Genomic DNA, 16,091 nt, shown 5'->3' on the forward strand with positions numbered 1-16,091 from the left:
GCAACTGAAAGACGTCAGGCATAAAACCATTGGAATGTGTATGTGCCACATTGGACCAGGCCACAAAAGTTTAAAGGACACATGTTGTTGGGAAAAAATTTTATTTCGGCTCCATCATTCATACCAGTCATGATCACCTGAAATGCTTCAAATATAAGGGGGTGTGTGTGCTGCCTCTGCTGGTATCATTACTTGATGACTGGATTGCAACACAGCACTCATGCTTGTGCTAACTTTATTGAGACGTTCCTGTTTCGGGGGTGCCAGTTTACATTTTTCAGTAGCGCTACTCTGTGCGTTTGTAGTTTTAGTGACCTGAGAAAATGAGGGATCAGCCTTGAGTAAATTGGCCTCTACATTCAGCTTTCCACTGCTGCATGCCTCTTTTCACTTTATTTTGTTGTTATAATTAAATGTAATGGGTAATAGGACTGCTGTTCCCGAGACAACCAGACTAGCATTCATCGCTACTTCTGGTACAGTTGGCAGTGCTTTGTTGTCAACTTTGTAATGCTTTTTCCTTACTTAAAAAGATTTGTTTTTATATTTACCGCATACACGGGTGATGAGACACCTTCTAGTTGCACAGGGATGTGCTGTAAGGCATTCTCAGGCACTCAGTGAGGTTGCCAATCACTGCAGGTGCACGGTGCAAGTATTCATTGCACGCTATAATGGCTGCATTTCTCAGCTTCAAGGAGTATGTGTAGAGCTTTATTCAGGCAGCCTTTTCAAGTCATCTTTGTTATACAACACCAGGTATGACATCATGCCATCACCATAAGGCATGTGTATCTGATGTTTTTCTTCCCCTACAATGAGAATTTATCTCTGGTTCTTAGCCACCAAATCCCTCAGCAAAATTTCAGTGCTTAATTAAGGCTGCGTGCTGTTGTCAAAATTTTTAAGACTATTTTTGTTCTCTTTTTCAGGAGGGTCCCGTGTATTCTGACCTCACAGCGTGCAATGGCATCTTCAGTCTTGAGATCCCCCCAGATAGGTGCCATTGCCCTGACAGCTGCAGCAGTGGGTGGAGCGGCTGCAGCCACAGCTTACCTTTTGCTGAAGCACAGGGCTGCCAGCAGGAATAGCTTTGTGCCCGTGGGACGCTTGGCCAACATTTTCATCTACCCCATCAAGTCAGTCGCTGGAATCGAGGTGCCCTATGCGGACTGCACTCCAGCGGGCCCCGTGTACAAGGAACTCAAGGACAGGTTCGAATATCACCTGCAATTTTTGCTTGCTTATTTGCCGCTCAGTAATGCTTTTCAGTGCCACACGCTTGGGAACATTTGATAGAATCATGGTGTTCTCATCGGCGTTGTCATCCATGCTACCGAACCCCACCACCACCAATCCCCTACTCCACACCCTACGACTGCTTACTGCGCCCAGATATTCCAACACTGTGAATGCTATATTCCCACCCTCAAACCCTCGCTGACTGCCCTTGTCACGATGGACTCCAGCCTCATGTGGATGGATGAGCAGCCGTGCATGCCTGTGCGTGGCACCTGTCACAAACGTGGTGCACGGTAATGTGTGATTAATGCGTTACTGCATCACACATCACCTAAATAGCAAGATGAAACTTAAAAATCAGAGAAAAGGTCCAGGACTGCTGCTCGAAAGTGGCTGATTAAAAATAGGCCATAGAAACAAAGCCTGAAGCTGCTTTTGCCCTTTACAGGGAACAGCTGGCATTCAAACAGAAGATTCATCCTCCCAAGCACACTTATTTAAATTATAACAAGGTGGTCTATGACGTGTATATTTTTTTATGGATACTGAGGAGTCCTTTTAAGGAGATATTTGTTCACTGTAGCACTTGACCACATAGACTGAAACATAATTCATTTATCAGAAGTATGATTTCATTAAGTTTAGCCATCAGTGCGAAAATTGCATGAACTCAAATGTATCAAAATGTAGGGGAGATGACAAATTAAGAATAAATTGTTTCTTTTTTATTTCTGTTATTGGAGGCCGGCGTGGTGGCTCAGTGGTTTATGGCGCTCAGCTGCTGGCCCCAAAGACGCGGGTTTGATCCCAGCCATGTTGGTTGAATTTCAATGCAGGCGATATTCTAGAGGCCTGTGTACTGTGCGATGTCAGTACACATCAAAGAACCCCAGGTGGTCGAAATTTCCTCAACTCTTCACTACGGTGTCCCTCATAGCCTGAGTCACTTTGGGACGTTAAACCCCCATAAAAACCATAAACCAAACCATTTCTGTTATTGCAATCTGCAACCACATGTTGCTATATGGCCTTTTAATGAAAAAGCAGATATTTGTTCAAGTTTCTCATTTGGCAGCTGCCATTACATTGTGAGTGGCTTTCATGATTATTTATCTCAGATCTTTATTTTGGTGCTGTAAGTTTGAGAGAGCTCAAAGGGCAAGGTTTCATGATTGGGACTTTGGTACTTCTTGATAGGTACTTCATGAATGGTAATTAGTGCACCACTGACTTGAAGCTACCTTTTCCTTTGTAGAGAAGTGTGTTGATTTATGTTTTGTCAGGAGTAAATAAAGGCAGTCAAAATAAACAAAACTTAAATTACAAAAAAAAACTTTTGAAAACAAATTTATACTGCATGGTGGTGACTGTCCTCGCAGTTGTTTTACTGCGGTCTGAAGTATATCTACATGCCTAAGAAATGGGTCATCTTTTTGTTGTTTTACAGCAAAAGCTGTAATAGCTTTGTGCAAGTCATCTAGTAGAAGCAATTTAAGGTATGCAGCGGCAGCTGTGAAGCTTGTTACGCATAATGTGTAGGTGTACCCCACCACCACGTACCTCAAAGTGTGATGTAGGTGTCCACTGACCCAGGGAGCCAGTTGTGTGCCTTTTCTTTCCTCGGAGCAAACGGAGACGAAATCCTTCAATGGTTTTGAGAAAAGAAAAGGCCCGGACCGGTATCAATCCTTCGGTGGACGCCACCGGCACCTCTCAGTGCCATCCAGGCATCCCAGTGAGCCACTTATGTGCCTTTGCTTACCTCAAAACCTATGGAGTGTTTAGACCGCTAATAAGACAACACTGGGAACTAGACTATTTGCTTCATGCAAGGGGACCCTGGGATCCGTGAAGTGTGCCGGTGTTGCAATTGAACCGAAGACTGCGAGCAGAAGAAGGCCAAGTATGCACACAAGTATATAGATGCCATATCGGGCCTGTGAGACGTCAAAGTGTGCCTGCCACTCCAGACCTCTCGGCTGCTAATGCCAATCAGCTTTCATCGAGTATTGCGCTAAACCAGTAAGCTTAAATCTAATAAATATTTGGTTTGCTGATGTTTATTAAGATTAACTATTGCAAACTTGGATATGGGCTACTGCAGTGGCCTTGCAAGTTTTCTGGATTGCTACACTTATGCTTACATGAATCAAGAGAAACTAAAATTGAGGTAAACAAGCAACTCTATGTATGTGGAACTGGCCATGCAGACTAAATTAATGGTAAGACTAACAAGTATCTTATCAAAGCTAGTCAGTGAAGTGTGTTATTGAGGAGAAATTATACAGCTTGCCGTATTAAGAATAATAGGAAGGATTCTGAGCATTTTGCAGAGCTTATGCAGCATCAGTGTTATAACGTCATAAATGAAGACTCCTGTGCTCACCAGCTACCACATGAGGGAGGTGTTCAAGTGGGCTGAGAAGTTGGGGGCATGATACTGCTGTAGTTCCAGAGAGGGGCAAGAGGTCTGGTAGTTATTTAAAACGCGGTGACTAGCCTCAAAACAGGATATCATAAAGAGCAGAAGAATAATTTGTCAGTGAGTCATGCTTTCATCTCTGAGGAGAATGTCCCCCAAAGACTGAAAAAGTATTCCTGAAACATCCTTGTCTGAGCTTCAATGCCTGGTAGGTAGCATTTGCCTGTTGTCTCAGTGATATGCGAACAATGGGTTGTTCCATCTGTACACTTCCTATACCTTACACAGCATGGTTAGACCATTAGGTAATTGGCAGATTTTTGGAATTAAGCTTTTGAATGTAATGTTGATAGCTCCACATCAACCCAGATCGGCTCTCATTCCTTGATTTGCAAACTGTGTATCGTCAAGTACAGTTCGGATGTATTTGAACTGATGTTGCATGTGTGGCTGAGACTGAAGCAGGAGTGATTTATTATTGATTGGGCACTGATAAATATCAATTGCTTACACAGATGTGAAGTCTGCTTTGTAGAAAAATTAAAATCGTTTTGATCTAAATGAATGATTTCCATGACTTGCATTAGCATTTGAGAATTTTTATGGTGTCCTTTCCTTATGCTTCATTTGTTTTCACAAAAATGGAGCTGTCACTTCAACATTACTTCTGAATTTTGTGCAGTGTGAAGTGAAATATTTTTTTGAAGCCAGAAAAGATATAACATATTGAGAAACATTCAGCAAAGCCCTACCTTAGCAGTGAGGAGGGAATGTAACTGTTGCATACGCAGTATACACAACAATACTTCAGTTTCTGGCCCTGTGGTTTCGCTAGGATGATTAACTTTCAGTACAGAGCATCGCAGAAGGGTTCTGAATTGATGTTTTTTTTTTCAATGCATGCAAGGAAACGAATGACAGAGGCACACATTTTCAAATGCTCCAACATTAAGTTATGAAAGTAGTAAAGCATTGGTGCCATTGCCATCTGCTCACTTACAATTTGTAAGAATCTAAAGTGGAGTTTCACTTACGGTATTTTCTTCTGTGATTCTGTAGTTTTCTCAGTTTTTTTCTTCTGGCTTTCGGTCATGGAAATGCAGCTGAGATGTGCAAGCTAATGTCTTTGTATTTGAGGCCTGATAACTGTTATTAGCAGGGCATCTGCTGTGTACAGTGAAGATAGTCAACTGTTTGTCATTCCATTGTTTTGTGGTCATCATTCCTTTGTTGCCATCCGGCTCTTTGCCCATATTATCTGTAGCCCAAGGCATAGCAGCCTCCCATTGTCACTGCATCATAAAGCTCCTGCTTTGACTGTGTACATTGCATCTTGTCATGCTCACCACTTGGAAGGTTTACCATCTCAGTCGACCATGGCTCCCTCTGGGATTTCACGTCTCTTGGGTGCTACTTATTTCAAGCTGCTTCCCTTTCCAAAGCTACGTTGTGCAGACATGCTCATGAAAGGGGTCATGTTGTTGTTACATAGGTCATAGATGTTGACACTTTCTATGCATTCTTTGTATGAATGACTGTGTTGTTTATACACTCTCTGATCAACACCTTAGCATAGTTCTGTTAAAACAGTAAGCTGTGAAATTCATGGAAGTGACAGACATTTCCTTCTGCTTTGTTTGCTCAATAGCAGCACTGGTACCAGAGTTGAATCTCACAGCATTTTTTGCTTCAGGTGATTTTGCTACCATCTTTTGGAGCCTTTGGAGACTTCAATCATGATTTGAACTTTACGGCCTTTTCCACAAGTAACTTTTCCGGTTTCGTGGCTTTCGACATCAACAGCGACAGCTTTGAATCCTCCCTGAACACACTACCCCATTTTCTAGTACACTATACCCTAACACGCCGCAAAAGGGTGGAGCTGGCGATACTGATGCTGATCTGGATAGCGGAAAGTCGCGGCGGAAAAAAAAATGACGATGATGACTGTGGCCTCGGGCGCCATCCATGGACGTTTTTTGAAAGCTCTTGTGCATGTTCTTGGCCTCCGCAATGAAGCGCGCCGCGATCGAGTGCACCGTTGTTCGCAGCCGGAGCCGATCGCAGAGGCCACAGCGCATGCATTTAGAAGGCTATTCCCGCCTGGGTCATGGAAAGTTCGGGTGCGGCCCTTACACGGATTTATTTTTTTAACATTTCCTTCGGGAAAACAGGGTGCGGCCCATACATGAGTGCGGCCCTTACACGCGTTTATACCTATACAGGCAGTTTTTTAATCCAAACCTTGAGGTGCCAAAAATGCATTCTGGTGTGTGGATTACTGAATATGTGGCCTTGCTGTATCTAGACCAAATAAATAGGTAGACTGAATGATCATCATAAATAGTATGCATTCAGTTGCATCCTTTTGGCTTTCTGATACAAGAGTTCTTCCAAATTTGCAAAACTCTAATAATAACGGTGTTCTTTACAAACACCCCATCTATTAAGCTCAAAGGTTGTGAGTGCCTCTCTGTTGGTGACTAATGTGATCGTCATTACAAATGCACAAATTGTTTTAATGAACAAGTTAGCCATCACAAGTTGAAGTTGCTTATTCCTTCTTTCTCTTAATGCTGATTGTGTTGTATCACTTGTTGGAGCTCAAATTTAAGGTCTGCGTGGGAAGTATCCAGCCTTTTTTTTATTTCCTAAATAAGTTCTCAGCCTGGTACACTGATGCATAACTGAACATTCCTTTCTCATCTAAAAGTGTGCCGATGAATTCTCTTTTTGGGTGGCCGTTAGCTGATGTGTTGCATTGTCCTTTTTTATCTGTTGATTGCCTGAAACCTCTTGAATGTCCTAGTTTTTAAATGACATTTCTTCTTTTGTGGCAGCCAGAAGTTGTGTTTAGATGGCAAGCATCTCTTGTCTATAGAAGGTTAGCAATCCTGGGTGATGCTATTTCATTGAAAAATACCGCTCAAGACATTATGAATGTGCTATTACAAGATGGCAAGATGTGCTCTTGTAGTCAAGCTGCTGGTCAGTCAATTTCCACAGCTTCAGTTGTTTGTCCAGTAGCATCATTCTGTGTCAAAATTTTAAGAACAGTGGATTATCGGCTGCTAAGGTCATTATCTGGTTTAGTGACAGTTAGTTAGTCATCCTCATTCCGTTGATCATTTTTCGCCTGTTCCGCAATTTCAGGCACTTAACTAGTGGAAGGCTTCCCACGATGCACACCATTTCAGGGCAGGATTCTTAGTACAGCACACTGGAGAGGACGAATGAATGAGTTAGCTTACCTGCCATCTACTCTCTTGTAGTCCTTTATGTTGAGCTAAATATTCTACTGTAACTATGAGGTTACTAGCCCTGAATGAAACATTGCTAAAATGCACACTAGTTACAACATTTTTTAACATTTTTGCCGTGTTATTTATTTATAAAAGACATGAACTGTTGGAGATGAAAAACTGCTTATTGTACCCATAGCTAAAGGCTAGTTGCAGTTCCAATAAAAAAATAAGTTCACTGTGTGGCATGCACAACAATATAACGGAACAAAATACTTAACAGAGTTACCACTTTTTATAGTACAGTACACAACTAAGAGTATAGAGCATCATTTGAAGGAACAAATACGCACATGAATACATAGCAAAATACGTACATGGCAGTACATGGGAGTGTACCAGAAAAGCAACAAACTATGCCTTGGGGGAAATGAGAAGTGTCCGGTAGTTATTTTATGCAAACCTCTTTAGAGCAGCACTAAACTTGGTAGATTGCTTGACATCTGTAGGTAATTCTTCTCATATCAGCGTGCCCATAAATTCTAATAAGCTTTTGCCATATAAGTTCTGGCATACAGGCAAGTTAAAATTCTGACTTGTTGCACCCTACTCTTTCTTTGCGGTAATGTAAGCGTGTTTAATGGAACTGGTTAATTGGTTTGTATAATCGTGTGAATTATTTTGGAAATCTTGGAAATTGCATAAGGCTTCAATCTGTAGAATGGGAACTAGCGAGAATGAGAAAGTAGTGTGCTATGTACGATTCAGTAAGTTAAAATCCGTAATGTTCATTTCTGTTGCGTCATAAGGGGCTCAAGGTAAGTCGAATATGTACCACCATAAGACTCTGCAATAGTTAATATGACTGTATGAATGAAAAACAAAGCATGCCTAAAATCTCAAAGTAAAAATAAAAAAGTCCACCAAATGTTTAGGGGAATTCCCCAAGGTGGAGTAGATTGGTAATAAGGGAGTAATTACTCATTGACTCCTTTGTAGCTTTGTAGCTTTCCTTTGTAGCCATATGGCTGCGCTCGGGTGGATGTCAGTGAGTAATTACTCCCTTATTACAAATCTACTCCACCTTGGGGTATTCCCCTAAACATTTGACCAACACAGTTCCCACTTCGAGTTATTGATCAATTTGCTCTCGCCCTACCATAAGCTTGCCATCCCGGTTAGCTCAATTGGTAGAGTGACTGCTCCGGTGAAACGGTGGTCCCGGGTTCGAACCCCGGACCAGGACGAATTTTTCTTTAACTACGAAGTTTCTGAGAAAGCTGTATAGCTTTCCTTTGTAGCCGTATGGCTGCGCTCGGGTGGACGTCAATGAGTAATTACTCTCTTATTAAAAAAGTTCACGTGCTTTAAATAAGAGATAATATCCTCGTGCGAGTTTGGTGCACATTTGTGTAATTTGAGTTTTCGAATGCATATCAGCATCAAAATAAACACCCAAGTATTTATAATATTGAACTGTTGCAGTCTTGTGCCACTTAGTGAAATTTACAATTGATCAAAATTTATTACCTTTTTTCTCTAGTGCTGTGATCACTGAACCTAAGAAAAGAAGTGGTGATCATAATGTTTTTATTTTCATGGCGCAAGGGCAACTTGGCCACACAGTGCCCATGGCTAATATGTTTTTGGTGAGCTCAAGATGGGGTCACACACCCATGTTTCCAAGCATTTCATCCTTGAGACACCGAACACGAGGCCAGGGTAAGGCTCGTATAACAACTGGCAGGCCCCACTCCTGAATTTGTCTCCAAAGGTGTTTTGATGTATTTCAACAGTTCCTTAAGACGAGTGCTGAAATTGGAAGCAGAACGTTATGCAAACTCCAAATTGCTCCACCATTGTAGATGCAGTATCAGCACTGCATACCACTTAGTTCATTGGCACCTCATGCTGACAAGAACAGCCGTGATGACTCATACATGTGTGGTTGGATCCCCTCTGGGAAGCAACCATGGAAGTTGCAGGCTGAGCCACAGGTTTCAGAGATATCAAATGCAGTTGGGCATTTCCCGTGCAGAAATTGCATGCTTGGAAGGAGCACTTCAAACTGAGCTGCTGCAGGGTAGCCGTCTAGATCTTGGCTGATGAAAAAATACGGCAGAGCACTTTGTGCCCACTCAGGATCAAACATTAGTTTCCTTGGACCACAAGTAAGCAGATGTGAAAAGCATTTCTGTGTGCAGCCCACAGTGGTGGCCAGGTACGCATAATGTCTTGCAGGTGTGAGCAGGTTGCTGAAAAGGCAGTCACCAACAGGCTCAGCAGGTGGCATGTTTGATGCTCCTGAAAAGTGTGCGTTCCATTTAGTTCACTGCTTGGCTTCAGTGGAACACATGTGTGCCAGGCTGTATGTCACTTACAAGATGGGAGCAACAGTTGCAAAAGCTGTCTAAAATTCTCTTTTTGAATATTTTTTCGGGGAGGGGCAGAGCACTTGCATATTGTACATGTGGTCAAAGGACTTGCATTAAGGCATCATCCCTGCATTGTCTTCCATTCTTTTAGATGTTTCTGTTTGCATGAGACTGGAGTTGCAGACTTTCTTTGGTTGTTTGTTCTGTCATAATGTTGTTCACATCTTGCATGCAGAATGCGGACATACAGCTACACAGCAGTGGAGGTGTCTGTGGAAGCATCGCAATGGCTAAGGGAGTACCTCCAGAAAGAGGACATCCCGCTTGTGTGGATCATTCGTGACCAGGAGACGCTTGGCCAAGCTATAAACAGTTCAGCTGTGGTATGTGGTATAATGCATTTCTTCATATGAATGCCTTTCTTTTCATAACATGGCATGCATAAAAGAATTGCAGTCTGCTTGGTCTCAGCAAAATTTACTTAGGTGCATTAGTACACCATTGCTGTTGATGCAGCCACTGGCATAATAGTTCATGGTGTCATTGATTGGACTAGCACATCACCCATGAGTTGGGATAATAAAATGCTTGGACATCTCTGATGTAGCAGGGGCATCTGTCATGTCACTGGCAGAAGACATAAAAAATTCCCCTTTGTCTGTCTCAAAAGGGTGCATGACTGTCCTGGGATTTCGATTTTTTACCGCCAGTCACGGTACAAATGCCCTAATATTTTGAAACAGTGATAACCACCTGATATACACACTGAACTTGCTCATTTCTAATGCCCCATCGTAGCAACGGGTTCTTTAGCCAGTGCAACAGACCTTCCAGACATTAAAATTTGGCTACTTAATTGAACAAGTGAGTTCACAGCTAGTACTAAAAAATTTTAGCCATTGTTCCTCACAGCAGTCGCTCTGGGAAGTTTCAGAGTGCAAAAACGTGGGCTCCAAAAGATATTACTCTATAAGCATGGTATAACACTGCTGGGCACCCTGTGTCACTAGCTGTGAACTCACTTGTTCAAGCAGCCAAATTTTAATGACTGCAAGGTCTGTTACGCTGACTAAAGAATCCATGACTAGGATGGGGGATTTCAAGTTACTAAGTTCAGTTTGCAGATCTGGTGGTTAGCATTGTTGCAAAATATTAGGGCCATTTGTGCAGTGATTTGTGGTTGTAAGGAGATAGCGCCACCCAGCGGCGTTCGTGAGGAGAAGAAGACAAAGCACGAGGAGCGCGTGCTGAGGGGTACGCCGGGACAGGTCGAAGAGGATTACGTGGCAGAGAAGAGAAGAGCGCGGTGGGCGACGGACGTGGACGAGTTCTGCTGGCTCCCCGAGTTCCGGGCTTGGGCCTTAGTCGCAGTCCGGGCCACCAGACCTGGACATCCATCGTCGAGAGCCTCAACCACCAGGCCCAGGCGCCACTCTTCTCCGTCCATCCGCCAGCTGCTCCACACAGGCCGCCTCTGGCGCCTGTGTGGAACCTTTTTCCGGGATACCAGACCTGGGAACCGTGCCGGGAGCCCACGAACGCTGACGCTGCGGTAGCGTTGCATCGACGTTGGAACGCCAAGAGACTCCTTGACTGCCCGACACCCAGCCAGTCCTCTCCGCTCGTTGCTCGAATAAGACAAGTAGTGTAACTTTCCTCTTTGACTCTTTTTTCTGCATTTTTTGTAAGCACCTTGTTCTGTTTCCCCGTGTGTTTTTCCCGTGTGTTGTTGCGTTGTTCTCTTGTTCCTTTCCTTTTTTCTCGCTCATATTGAAATTGGTTTCATTTCCGATAAAATCCGCCTCGTTTATTGTTTGTACTTTTGTGTTTGTTTAAAATAAGACCTGCAATCACACAGATCCTCACAGTGGTAAAGAATCAAAATTCAAAGCCCACTCAAGCACCCTCTTGACATAGACATAAGGCAGTAATTTTTGTCCATGTCTTCTGCTGGTGACTTGACAGATTCATTTGCTACATACCCAAGGATTTTACTGGTCCATCATCCCGATTGATGGGCGATGTGCTTTTTTTGGCATCTGGTATGGTTTTTACCGGGCCATTTGTTTTCCAGTTTGAAGAAACAGGCTTTTTAGCATTGCACTCTAGTCTGTCTTCATCTGTGTTTAGCAATGTGCTGGATCATTCTTTCACTTTGGTTGCTCCTTTCTGTACCGTATGGCTTTATTGCATGTTTGCTGGTGCACCGTCGCTGCAGTAAGTGCTAGTACAGCGCCATTTCAGCTCCACTGCTCACACTCTACCATGCAGCTTAGCTCTGCTGTTGTAATAATTGTTTTACTATAGCACAGGGCTCCTCTTGTGCCTTGTGGTACCCCAGTGGCATTCAAAAGGTGCTGAAGAGCAACGAGAGCCTTCTTGGCTTCGCTGTCTTCCTGCCCGACATGCATGCAAAAGAGAGCATGCAGGCACAAGCGTTTCAAATAATGCCCAAATTTAATGACTGCCTGTGTAAGTGTAGTAATCTGCAATAACTAATTCCTGTCTGATTAGCCCAGAAATATAGTGGGCAAAAGAAATTCGGCAGTTGAGGCATGCAAGGATTTAGATGCTTCAGGAACCTAAAAAGCACTCCAAGGAACCCTAAGGTTCTGCGGCACCTTCTTTGAGAACCCCTGGTGTAGCATGACCCACTGGGTAGGAACATGGCCCTGGCACAACACGGGCATATGACACAGGCCTTTGAGGCAGCTTCATTTTGTTCGTCAAGAGGAGGAGAAGGTGAAAATATCTGGCATAGGCTAGTTGCTTGACATGTGCGAGAAATGTCTTGGAAAGAATGCGACTGCAAAAAGCATGGAGAAATTGCTTGATTGTGTGACCTGTAACTGTGCTATTACTGAATAGAAAAAAATTTCTGCAGAAGTGCATTTATTGGATGATACAACCATACTACTGCTGCAAAATTTTTACCAAGAGACATTTGTAGGCCCTCTATTGTATTCACACTTCTCCAGGTTTTTTTTTTGTAAGCGTAGTTGTATTGGCATCCCACATGAGAGAAATAGTTTTACGTGTTCTTGGCCAGACGTGAAGCCACTAACTTTTCTTAGCAACATTTTGGCATGCGTTTTCCTAATTTAATGTAATGCTGCAAAAAGAACGGCTTTCATGTGAGAAAATGGGCAGGAAAGCCAAGCTGTTGTTTAGAATCTCTTATGTATTTCCTCAGTGTTCTTTCCCTCTTCCTATATCTGTCATAATAAGGGTGAAAAAGAAACGGAACTCTTTCATGCAAGAACCTGGTGCACACATCATGTAGTTTCTATGGAATGTATTTCAGGTTGCCTGCCACGACGAATCAGCATTCCACGTCCTCTCAAAGGCATCTCTTGAAGAGCTCCTGCCAAGGCTTCCTCCAGGCAGCAACATCGACCGGCGCAATTTTCGACCAGCCCTCTTTATTGATGGGTGTGAAGCTTATGCAGAGGTGAATGAGTACACATGGCTTGCTGAGTCCTTGACATGACTGTGAGGAGACTGCACAGCTCTGCTATGTTTAGGACCACTGGGAGCGCATGAGGATTGCTGATGCAGACATGGCCTTTTCACATCGCACAACAAGGTAATGTGTCCCTTCTCACTTCTTGTTCTGCTAGTGTGTGCGTGGCGATTGCTGGGTCACCACATCATAGGAGCAATACTTACATCAATCTGGCAGTGTGTACTGAACCTATCCTGCAAGAATTGTACATCAGTCAGTCTAACACATCTTAGTAAAACCAATTTATGCTTTGAGAATCTGAAATGCTGTCTGCATTCACAGTATGATATCTGCTTCTAAATTGCAAAATGTGGCTCACAATAGTATTGTTAGTGGTTACGTCACAGAAAGCAGTCAAGCATGGCTGACATTTTTCAGTCAGTTTGTTTGAAAAAATGGTAACAAATTTTTAATGTGAAGCAAAAGTTGCTAAATCTAATTTGGCTTGTGCGACCAACTACTATTGCTACTACCTAAATATAGCATGGAAAATTTGTTTGAATGTCCAGCCTTCAGTTGCAGTGGGTGCTCAAATTTTGAAGCAGATTAAACATGTATTTATTGCAATTTTTTGTGATGAGAGCTTGTACCCACACAGGGAGACTGGCACTGTAAAAATAGATTTGCAACACTAATGCCCTCTTCAAAGCTTGGCCACCATTGCCTTCATGCGTAAAGAACCATTGTTCCAGCTGAAGCACAACTTCCACATCAGCAGTGGTCTGTTGCACTTCTTGGGCTCTGCTATTCTCATCACCACTGCTCTCACACAAAAATGGTGCAGCATTGTGCAAGACTGAGCTTGCACCTGCTATTGGTCTCGCCACTGTCATGAGCAAATAGCTTTGCGAATCCAGCTGCTGGTAAGCTGGTGCAGCACCTGTGAGGCTGAACTGTTTTAGCAGGAAGAAGATATACTTTGGGCCCTTTGTTCACAGATGAAACCTGGTTTTACCCGATTCTTGCACCCCAAACGTAGTTCATAAAAATTTCTCCCATAAAATGAGCCTCCTAGATGACAATGATTTTTGCAGTTCGCAAAACTGAAGACGCCGCAAAAAAATTTGTGGATATGCAGTGCTTACTTCAAAGAAGTGTCTTTGGTCAACTAGGCATCTTAAACCTTCGTAAACATTTGCTTTCATGAGGCTAATGAATTTGAGTATAAGTTCTAAAAGGGCGTTTTAAATGCGAGAGGAAAATACATGGCTAGCGACAAGATGCCTTATTGCAGTCACTGTCAACGACACCCTAATCCAAGGACTTTGCGCATTTAAAATTGTCGCTAAGATGTTGAATGTTTTCTCACTGTACTAATAAAGGCAGGCGCGGTCTTGCTCAGATGTGGTAGTGGTTCGTAGCAGACTGGCAATGTATGCAACGAAGTATGTGTAGACATTAATAAAAATAAACTTTATTCGCAAACAGTTCTTTGGTACAACATGCGATTTTCCTGTTGTTTATTAATTACACAAAAAGAGTGCATTTATGTCCAGCTGAAAAACAATTATAGTAGAACTGTCGTGTGCTGCAAAAAATGACTGTAAAAAACCCAAACTATTGAAATTTTTTGTGAATAACCCAGTTTTCATCCGAAGTTGAGCTCGAAAAATGTCGCCCGATTTCTACCCCCCTATTTCTGGAAAAAACAAAACCCATAAACGAAGGGCCCTAAATATGTTACGTGCCATCCTTCTCTCCTTGGTATTTCTCCTTCAGTCCTCCAGAGTCTTCCCAACCTGGCTTCTGTTGCTTTGTCTCCTTAGTTGTCCTTGAAGGGGGCCAGATGATGTGGTTAGTTGAGAGTGTACGGTCTGCCTGTAGAGGCCTCTCTACTTTGATAAAAGAAATTGTGAGTTTGCAGTTTTGCACAGAAAAAAAAATTGGCCCCAATCAGTAGTTCGGAATGCACTCACATTAAGTAGAGAGATGACCTAGGCGATATTAAATAAATGCATGTCATCTGTATTTTACTTCTTTTTATTGAAGACAGATTGTGTACAATTTAATCCACATTGTAAATTGATGATTAGGTTAACTTTTCAAGAAAACTCAACATTATACCTGTATTCTTTCTCTTCATAAATAATGCATAAGAGCTTGCTCTGGAAGTGCTTTAGCTCCTGCTGAATGAGTCATCAAAATTGGAAAGATTCTCACATTGCAAAAATGCTGTTTAACTGTTCAGCACATTTAGTAGCATGGAGTCTTTTTTCCATAAAGATAAGGTTGATTTGAGTGCAAAAATTTTTTCTTCTCTTTAGTGGTAAGGGTGATGGTTGTTTATTCTTTCTTTTAATTGATCAGACCCATCTCCTCACTTTGCCAATTACACCGATTACTCGATTACACTGGATTGTATTGAGGAAATGACCTGATTTAATGAATCGCTTATTTACTGAAAAAGTGCAATACAGTTGAGAAGGATTGTGGCAACAAAGATTAGAAAACTTGAACTGGGCTGCACGTTAGATTTGAGATAGTCCATCAGTCATCCTAAGTAAGTGCGCTGGAGATTATGCATCAGCTCCCGAGCTCCTGCCTCAACTGCCCTTTTGCCTGTTGTTCATAGTCGTCACCCACTGTACCTCCAAGAACCAATTCCTAGAGCAACACTGCTAGGCTCTCAGAGGGCGTATTCGCACAGTTCTAAGGTATACATTCAGTCGGTGCTGGTCCGCCAAAGCATCTGGGCCCTGTAGCAAAACGATGAACAAATATTCTCTCTGGAGGTGCAATGTGCAATGCAAGGTGCAATGCGGCTCAGATGTCATTTCAAGAAAATAAGAGCAAAACACGTAACAGATGAATGCACGCACACATGACAAGCTTACAAATCCTTTGTATGGAGGCATTTTTTCATGTTACCACAACATTTCTCTTGTGGGAATACAGTTACCATTCTTGTGTAAAGACAGCTGTGTCCATCTGGCCTTCTGTTATCAGCAGCTTGCTTTCTTTTGTACCACAGCCTGGAAAAAAGCTTGCAACTTGTACATTAGCATGTAAACTCGCCAACTAATTGTGTGCAGTTAAATTCTAATTCTTGCCATGTGCACTGTTTGCTTAGGAGATCTTTTAATATCAAACTGGTGACTACGTGACAGGTGCGTCGTCACGACCGTGGACCAAGATGCAGGCATCAGGACTGACAAGGAACCCTAATAAGGCAGTAATTACTCATTGGCATCCACCCAAGCGCAGCCATACGGCTACAAAGGAAAGCTATACAGCTTTCTCAGAAACTTCGTAGTTAAAGAAAAATTCGTCCTGGTCCGGGGTTCGAACCCGGAACCACCGCCACA

At 42.7% G+C, this 16,091-nt stretch overlaps 1 protein-coding gene across 1 annotated transcript; it reads left to right on the top strand.

Moving 5' to 3' along the window:
• The first annotated feature begins 674 nt into the window (after window positions 1–674).
• Window positions 675–15,951, top strand: LOC149354479 (mitochondrial amidoxime-reducing component 1-like). Its single transcript, XM_089575985.1, has 6 exons — window positions 675–700; window positions 933–1,214; window positions 9,517–9,664; window positions 12,586–12,732; window positions 12,806–12,867; window positions 15,894–15,951. The coding sequence occupies exons 1-6, from the start codon at window positions 675–677 to the stop codon at window positions 15,949–15,951; spliced, it is 723 nt and encodes a 240-aa protein (XP_089432111.1).
• Window positions 15,952–16,091: the final 140 nt, after the last annotated feature.

The sequence above is a fragment of the Amblyomma mixtum genome, chromosome 3 (assembly GCF_055824585.1).
Source record: "Amblyomma mixtum isolate Tamu chromosome 3, ASM5582458v1, whole genome shotgun sequence".
NCBI lineage: Eukaryota > Metazoa > Arthropoda > Arachnida > Ixodida > Ixodidae > Amblyomma > Amblyomma mixtum.

What these genes read in the sequence shown, in the direction of transcription:
- LOC149354479 (XM_089575985.1), top strand. Translation starts at nt 675, where the DNA reads ATGGCTGCATTTCTCAGCTTCAAGGA. An exon ending in TACAAGGAACTCAAGGACAG is followed by an intron (nt 1,215 to 9,516) that starts GTTCGAATATCA and finishes TCTTGCATGCAG; the next exon opens with AATGCGGACATACAGCTACA. An exon ending in TTTTCACATCGCACAACAAG is followed by an intron (nt 12,868 to 15,893) that starts GTAATGTGTCCC and finishes ACTACGTGACAG; the next exon opens with GTGCGTCGTCACGACCGTGG.